The 9,480-nt window shown below is 35.9% G+C and overlaps 1 protein-coding gene across 1 annotated transcript in view; it reads left to right on the forward strand.

Annotated features, from left to right (window-relative positions):
• LOC140677831 (ephrin type-A receptor 3-like) overlaps window positions 1-9,270 on the forward strand; it is a 154,384-nt gene extending 145,114 nt beyond the window's left edge. The window contains exon 6 of the mRNA XM_072912739.1: window positions 9,098-9,270. Coding sequence (XP_072768840.1) covers window positions 9,098-9,270 — 173 coding nt within the window. The remainder of the gene's footprint in view (window positions 1-9,097) is intronic.
• Window positions 9,271-9,480: the final 210 nt, after the last annotated feature.

Consider the following 9,480-nt stretch of genomic DNA (forward strand, 5'->3'; position numbering starts at 1 on the left):
AGATTGGTAACATCTATTCTTAGACTTAAATTGATCACATCTAGTCTTAGACTTAGATTGATCACATCTAGTCTTAGACTTAGATTGGTCACATCTAGTCTAGCAGCTGGTGCCAAAACCCCAAATATTTATGCTCCGAAACCAGGAGTGCGTGCCTGGGCAAGGATAGTTTGGCCCTATGGTAGTGAGAAAAACAACTGTTGAGATGCAAACAAACAATCCTAACTGTCAAAGCCAAGGACAGTGGTTGAAGTGTAACTTCCCCTCGTTAGCACTGAGGTATTGTGTGGCAGAACCATGGCTGTGGATCCACTACTACCAGTCCAAAATAGTCCGAATCCCCCACGTGAACATTCCATTCAGTTGTAAACAAATGTCACAAATGACATTCTGGTCACCTTATTACTCTGTCATTTGTTGGAGGCTCAATTGCTTTTAGTAATGGTTGAAAGGAACGGGTTGTACGTGTGAACAGGTGGTGTTGCAAACCACATCCTCTGTTCAGGTATGGTTTTTCAACCTTGACAGAGATGGCTTCCCTAAACTCATCCGTGGTACCATCCTTCCTGTCTGTCCAGAATGTCTACATGCTAGTTTTCATGCTGTGCCATGTGGTTGTTTTGTTTCCCAATATATGAATCAGTGTTGATCATTACCCTGGATAGCATACAGCAGATGCTTTTTGTGGTGTGTCCAGTCTTTAGGATGTACCAGTCTCTGTCTCAGGGTGGTTTGAAGTGTACTGGGATGTTGTGTTGGTTAAACATTCTTCTGAGTTTCTCAGATAGACCTTTTGTTCCTCCTCGTCTACTCTGTTCTTGTTATTTCTATAACTGGATGCATTTTTTCACGAACGACCAGCTGGGGTCCCACAGGTTTTGAGGGCTTCCTTCAAATGCCTATGCTCTTTGTCTTTGGCCTGTGGGCCGGTAGGAACATGATCGGTTCTGTGTTGTAGGCCGTATTCGCCCAACTTTTTAATTGGGACACTGAAGAAGAAGAATTTGAGGGATTTGTGGACGAGGAATAAGTTCATAAAGTGAGCTTTACTTGTTTATTTTGTGTGTTGTGTTGTTTGAGCAACGTTGAGTTATTGATATTGTTACTGCTCTGCACTATTTGGAGTGTTACTATTTTGTGATTGCACGTTTGATTTACCGTAACACGAGTACATCAGCTGTTTATTCATTTTGGGCAGTGACGTGCAGTCAGTAGAGGCAGGTGAGGCGGGGCCTCACCTGCCATCATGGAAAGAAAAAAAAATGTAAAAAGAAAAACATTTTATTAAATTGTTATATGTATCCAGTGATTATATTATAACGTTATTTTCCATTTAACTTCACCAGTTTTAGATTATTTTTATTCAAAATCACTGAATTTTCACATTTGCCGTTCAAATACTGAGAAGAAACGGTGCGGTGAACAGCAGCCAGTTGAGGCACGTCACTCAGTGCCTCAACATGGATTGCGCAATGACTCGGCTAACTGCTGGCCTGCTGTGCAGTGAGACCGTATTGCTATATGAATTATATTATACATTTCCATAGTTTAGTTAGCTGAGGTATATAATGTACAGTGTATTTTGTCAACAACTCTATGTGTGTAACGTATTTCTTGTGCTGAGCGATCATAAAACGGCTGCAAAAGACGCACTGGCTGAGGCTCCAGTAATCCCGCCTCCTGCACCCCCGCCGTAGAATGCACCCCCTGACGGGAGTGTTGTATCAACTAAAGCCCACACTTAAACTTTCCACGTGCAAGATTGAATCTATTTAAAAATGTTATTTCATAAGAAGCCAAAAAGTGCAAAAACAATAATTACTCACTCGTGAACAAGACTCCCAGGTACTTGAACTCCTCCACTTGGGGCAAGATCTCCTCCCCAACCCGGAGATGGCACTCCACCCTTTTCCGGGCGAGAACCATGGACTCGGACTTGGAGGTGCTGATTCCCATCCAAGTCGCTTCACACTCGGCTGCGAACCGATCCAGTGAGTTAAAAGTTAATATAGCAAATGTAAAACACTAACATAACATCAGGAGCTTGGAGAATAACATTGTGGGATCTAATTACCGTACATTCTGGGCTATACGGCGCAACGGTATTTAAAGGGGAACTGCACTTTTTTGGGAATTTCGCCAATTGTTCACAATCCTTATGAAAGACAAGAAGACAAAACTTTTCAGTTCTTTTTTCACATTCCAACATGTACAAATCGTCTCATTCTCGGTGGCTAGTGGGGAGAATGCACATATGTTTAAGAGTTCTTTCTTTATTCACAGCCATGTTTAGAGCATATAGTGTTTTTCCATTTGTACTCTTTCTATTTTTTTAGGAATATGTCCGCAAGTAAACTGTGTGTGTTTCCTTGAAGGCTTGCAATGTAAGAGTTGGAGTACTCCCTTATATCTTATATGTAGTAGAACAATGAGCCTGTGTTCCTTTCTGGAGAGGGTGGGGGCTTTCTTTGTATGCAAGAAGTTGTCTCTTCCGTTTGACTGTTAGACCAATTTGAGAAGCCGGTATGAATGTATTGGTGGGGGCTTTCTTTGTATGCAAGAAGTTGTCTCTTCCGTTTGACTGTTAGACCAATTTGAGAAGCCGGTATGAATGTATTGGTGGGGGCTGATCTCCTGAAGCTTTAGTAAAACTTGATAATATTCCTATTCTGTCTTGTGGTCCTTCTTACTCTGCATATATGTCATATGAAAGAACTTGGGATTGACCAGTGACTTTAATTCCCTGAGAGGTAGACTGGTCAGACGCAACACTAGCAAAGCAGCTAACGGTAGCGATCAATTCTACCTTGAAATTACTTTAAAAATACATTCAAAAACCATCAAGAATACTTTATTTATGTTTTGTAACCCGTATAATAACCAACTGTAGCAACATTGTTGTTGTGAGAGTGAACACCGAGGAACTCTTTTTCTAGCGTAGCAACACATCGGCGTGCTGCGGTATTAGCCGTAAAAATGTCCGAAACTGAAACAATTAAAAAAGAATACCATTGTAAGTTGATAACACCAACAAAAACACTCATAGGCGTGTTAGCATATTCGCTAATGCAAACAACGCTCGCACATACAAATATTAATTATATCAATATTAATTCTACCATGAATTGATTAACGTGGACCCCGACTTAAACAAGTTGAACAACTTATTGGGGTGTTACCATTTAGTGGTCAATTGTACGGAATATGTACTGTACTGTGCAATCTACTAATAAAAGTCTCAATCAATCAATCAATGCATGAACATGAACTCCTACAGACATCACACAGTTTAGTAAGTAAATTGTTTTATCAGTAGTCATATTGTAAAACGTATAAACCTTGTGATTAAGTGATTAAGAATCTTTTTACGCAGAAACGCAAATAACAGTTTTATTTCCGGTTTAAACAGCAAACACATTTTCAACCGGCCATAGCACAAGCAATAACACACCTTTTCAGTGTCTCTGCCGGCGTATATGGAAACTATTTGTTCGAAAAATCCATAGATTAGCCGCAGGGTTTAAAGCGTAGGTAAAAAGTAACGAATATACATTATTAGAAAAATAATAACCAGACATGAATAAAAATTGAGGACAGTATAATTTAAGTATATAATTAAATTTATTATTTAATATCCATTAAAGATTGACGATATGTTTCTTTAGGGTCGATAATGTGACCGATTATTAATAGTCGAGGAGGCCGATAACCGATATTTGGAACCGATATTTAGTAAACGTGATTCAAACCTGGATAGTGAATGTCAGTAAACAGCTGGACAAGGATGTAAGTTGTTGTTTTAAAAAATAAAAAATAAATCTATTTTAATTTTTATTTTTATTTTTATGTTCACTATTTTATTTATTTATTTAAATTTTTTTTCATTTTATTTTTATCGACATCCAACATCAGACATTCCCATCCACTACATTATATTCACATACTGTTGTCTGCCCTAAATGTCAAATTATTTTTGTTTATATCCCAACCATACCACCCCCCACCCCCCCCAAAAAAAATAAAAGAAAGAAACAACAGAAAAACAAAGTAATATTTGCAAATTCATCAATTAAATAAAGAAAAAATAATAATAATACATTATTAATAATAATAGTCAGGAATAAAATAAAATACTATAAACAGATTTTGTTTTTTTAACATTGTTGAGACATCGTTTTGGACATAATGTTTTATGCCACGCTAAGTTTATTTTATTTTAGTTCCAAAAACACACAAACCTTTAATACATTTGTGTCTAAAAGGAGCATCAACATTTGCATGTCAAAATTATAAAAAACATCTCCTGGGAAAATTGTTAAAAAAAAAATGTATTTCTCTACACCTCAGTGACTTACCTTCTACTCACTGTTATGCAACTTACTAGCAATTTATGGATTTAATACATTTTAAGGTTCCCTCGTGGGGAACCCTGCAATATTGAGAACATTTAAATAGAAACAATTCTGAGCTCCTTCACGCAGATTATAGTTGAGTCATTTTTCAAGACGACACATAATCTCAGTCTAATTAATGCATTAATTACTAATAATAAATTTTTTAAATATTTTTTTATTTTGTACTGTTATTATTGGGTTATAATTATTACCAACAGTAACAAATAACACATCAAAACCTCTAAGGAATGTCAATGTGGTTTTATACATTATTTTTGTCGTGAAATTAATCAACAGTGTTCTGAAAATTAATTTAAAAAAAAAGTAATTATAGTTACTTATTACTTTACCAAAAAAGTAATTGAATTACTAATGGAATTTTCCTTAAATAAATGTAATTAATTAGTACAGAAATAAATTAATAGGTTCCTTAAAAAAAACATCTAGCGTTTGCAGTTGAGAAATGTTTACTATGTGTGGAGTCTGTGCCTTTAAAAGGCGGGGCCTGTTGCCTAGTGACGTGTGATGTCATTGAGGTTTTCGCCGTAGCTGTGTTTGTTAGCTTCAGCAGTTAACTTTCCACCGGATTGTGTTACCTCTGCTTAATAACGAGATTGCATGTGCTTCCATGGCTGTCATATCCTCTTGTCAACAAACGGGGTATTGTTTGGATGGCAAGTTTGTCACTCCAATCATTGATTTGTTGTTCGATGTCCCCATGGTGTACGTGTGTGTATGTTGTGTCACACCTTCCTCTTTGATGTCAACTTCATTTTAGTGCGATACTGCTTGCCGCGTTACATCAAGCTATCGATAACGGCGTTGCAACGGACCTAAAAGTAATTAGATTACTTGTTACTAGTAAAAGTAACGAACACTGTTAATCAATGCATGATAATCGTGAAACCGTGATTATTGCTCCGACTATAATCGTGGTGTCACAGTCTGTAATTGTTGCATGTGGGGTGTGAAGGTGGTGTTTTTTGGTAAGTGATGCAATGTGCGCAATGGTGGGACTTTTGTGCGTGCCATCGTGGGAAATAAAACTGTGGGAGTTGCTTTGAGGCATCTTCTCCTCTATTTAAGAGTGTGTGTTTGTTTGTGAAGCTTGAAGATCTTACTTTGCCCCGCTGAGCGGAGGCACATACAGTGTGTGTGTGTGTGTGTGTGCGTGTTCTTGTATTTCTAGCCTTCTTGAGACATGAAGAAGGAAAAGTATCTTCCACATGAGGAGGTGTGAACAAGTGAGGACAAAAGTCATGGTCCCAATAGCATTGCATCTAATAGAGAATCACCCAAAAAGGAGGGATTTTTCAAATTGACTGTGTGTCGCTTTTAAAAGTGCTCCCCCTCTGGTCAACATTTGAAATAACAAGTGTGTGTAAGAAATTGACATGCGCCCCCTTTGGCCAAAATTGAGTACAATTCCAACTTTTATCATAACATCGCACAAATGTTCAGTTGTTCTTGTAAAATTTTGACTTGCATTGAGTAAAATGACGACTTTTATTATAATACTGCCAAAATTCTAACTTTTTCTTGTGAAATTGGGACCTTTTTCTTCTAAAAGTGCTCCCCCTCTGGTCAACATATGAAATAACAAGTGTGTGTAAGAAATTTGAAGTGCTCCCCCTCTGGCCAACATATGAAATAACAAGTGTGTGTAAGAAATTTGAAGTGCTCCCCCTCTGGCCAACATATGAAATAACAAGTGTGTGTGTAAGAAATTAAAATGTGCCCCCTTTGGCCAACATTAATGAAAAAAATGAAATAAATATGTATATAGAGACATACTGTAATAACTTGAAGTAAATAATGAAGGTTAAAAAACAAATACAAAGAAACAATTCAACAAAAATAAATAAATTAACTAAAAGCAGTCTTTTTCTCACAGTGTGTCGACTTCTTTCTTATAAAGTTGGGAACAATTTCTCATATTCTTTCTGTTTCTGTAAAATTGCAATATTTCTCGTAAAAGTATGACTTTTTTTTATGTAAAATTATTGCAAAATGGTGACATTTGTCATATAAAATTCTGACTTGTATCACAATATTGCCATTTATGTTGTTGTTCTTGTAAAATAGTGACATTTTTTTGAATAAAATTATGACTTTTGTCATAATTCGGCCAAGTAAAATTCATATTATTATTATAATATTGCCAAAATTTTATAGTTTTCTTATAAAAATGTGAGTTTTGTCGAGTAAAATTACGACTCTGTCCATAAAATTGCCAACATTTTAAGGTTTTCTTGTAAAATTGCGACTGTTATTGAGTAAAATTCCAACTTTTATCATAATATTGCACAAATGTTCAGTTGTTCTTGTAAAATTTTGACTTGCGTTGAGTAAAATGACGACTTTTATTATAATACTGCCAAAATTCTAACTTTTTCTTGTGAAATTGGGACCTTTTTCTTCTAAAAGTGCTCCCCCTCTGGTCAACATATGAAATAACAAGTGTGTGTAAAAATTTGAAGTGCTCCCCCTCTGGCCAACATATGAAATAACAAGTGTGTGTAAGAAATTTGAAGTGCTCCCCCTCTGGCCAACATATGAAATAACAAGTGTGTGTAAGAAATTTGAAGTGCTCCCCCTCTGGCCAACATATGAAATAACAAGTGTGTGTAAGAAATTTGAAGTGCTCCCCCTCTGGCCAACATATGAAATAACAAGTGTGTGTGTAAGAAATTAAAATGTGCCCCCTTTGGCCAAAATTAATGAAAAAAATGAAATAAATATGTATATAGAGACATACTGTAATAACTTGAAGTAAAGAATGAAGGTTAAAAAACAAATACAAAGAAACAATTCAACAAAAATAAATAAATGAACTAAAAGCAGTCTTTTTCTCACAGTGTGTCGACTTCTTTCTTATAAAGTTGGGAACAATTTCTCATATTCTTTCTGTTTCTGTAAAATTGCAATATTTCTCGTAAAAGTATGACTTTTTTATGTAAAATAATTGCAAAATGGTGAGATTTGTCATATAAAATTCTGACTTGTATCACAATATTGCCATTTATGTTGTTGTTCTTGTAAAATAGTGACATTTTTTTTGAATAAAATGATGACTTTTGTCATAACTCGACCAAGTAAAATTCAGATTATTATTATAATATTGCCAAAATTTTATAGTTTTTTTATAAAAATGTGAGTTTTTGTCGAGTAAAATTACGACTCTGTCCATAAAATTGCCAACATTTTAAGGTTTTCTTGTAAAATTGCGACTGTTATTGAGTAAAATTCCAACTTTTATCATAATATTGCACAAATGTTCAGTTGTTCTTGTAAAATTTTGACTTGCGTTGAGTAAAATGACGACTTTTATTATAATACTGCCAAAATTCTAACTTTTTCTTGTGAAATTGGGACCTTTTTCTTCTAAAAGTGCTCCCCCTCTGGTCACCATATGAAATAACAAGTGTGTGTAAGAAAATTGAAGTGCGCCCCCTCTGGCCAACATATGAAATAACAAGTGTGTGTAAGAAATTTGAAGTGCTCCCCCTCTGGCCAACATATGAAATAACAAGTGTGTGTAAGAAATTTGAAGTGCTCCCCCTCTGGCCAACATATGAAATAACAAGTGTGTGTGTAAGAAATTAAAATGTGCCCCCTTTGGCCAAAATTAATGAAAAAAATGAAATAAATATGTATATAGAGACATACTGTAATAACTTGAAGTAAATAATGAAGGTTAAAAAACAAATACAAAGAAACAATTAAATAAAAATAAATTAATTAACTAAAAGCAGTCTTTTTCTCACAATGTGTCGACTTCTTTCTTATAAAGTTGGGAACAATTTCTCATATTCTTTCTGTTTCTGTAAAATTGCAATATTTCTCGTAAAAGTATGACTTTTTTATGTAAAATAATTGCAAAATGGTGACATTTGTCATATAAAATTCTGACTTGTATCACAATATTGCCATTTATGTTGTTGTTCTTGTAAAATAGTGACATTTTTTTTGAATAAAATTATGACTTTTGTCATAATAAGTAAAATTCAGATTATTATTATAATATTGCCAAAATTTTATAGTTTTCTTATAAAAATGTGAGTTTTTGTCGAGTAAAATGACGACTCTGTCCATAAAATTGCCAACATTTTAAGGTTTTCTTGTAAAATTGCGACTGTCATTGAGTAAAATTCCAACTTTCATCCTAAAATTGCACAAATGTTCAGTTTTTCTTATAAAATTTTGACTTGCGTTGAGTAAAATGACGACTTTTATTATAATACTGCCAAAATTCTAACTTTTTCTTGTGAAATTGGGACCTTTTTCTTGTGAAATTCAAACGCATTTTCCACAACAAGCTTTTTTATATGTGCATAGTATGTATATATTATTAATGTTGTAAATACACTTCTTTATATATCTAGAAAGGCTGGTCCTAAAGAGGGAGGTATTTTTTTCAGGTCTAAAGAAGGTAGGAAATACAAAAGTGTGTGTGTGGGTGTGTGTGTGTGTTGGATAAGGAAAAGGTACGCCCGAGGAAGATGGTTATAGAGTGGTAAAAGTCCACAGATGGTGTGCACAAAGTGTGTGTGTGTGTACAGTATTTGCTAGCGTTGGCTCCATTAAAAAGATGCTCGCCCGTCGCGTCCCCGCAGGCGCGCCTTCCCTCTTGGAAGAAGGAAAAAAAGAAGTAGAGATATTCACTCTGGCAAACTGGCAATGATGCAAACTGGGTTGTTTAGGAGAGGCGGCCAAAAAGGCTTGGCAGCGGGCGGTGGAGCCGAGTGGCGAGTGGCGAGTGACTAAGTACAAGCTGCACACTCGCTATGTGCACAGATTGCGTGCAGACTCTGGCTGCGACTCAATGGCGGCTGAGCTCCGCGTCTGTGTGGCGTGCTTCTTCTTTGACGGCTGAGCTTCTTCCAACGCTTTTTAATCGCTTCCTTTTCTTGGGTTCCGACGTACGAGGTTAGCTCGTGGTCTGTTCACCGGCTTTGCAACTTGGTGCCGCTTGACTTTGCGGCCTCCTGCGTACTTAGTCAGGTTTCTTTTGCAAACAGGGCTGTCCACATTTTTTCTAAACCAAGGCTTTGACATTTGATGTCCTAGAGACCACGCCAATATG

Source organism: Nerophis lumbriciformis, unplaced genomic scaffold, assembly GCF_033978685.3.
Source record: "Nerophis lumbriciformis unplaced genomic scaffold, RoL_Nlum_v2.1 HiC_scaffold_49, whole genome shotgun sequence".
Lineage (NCBI taxonomy): Eukaryota > Metazoa > Chordata > Actinopteri > Syngnathiformes > Syngnathidae > Nerophis > Nerophis lumbriciformis.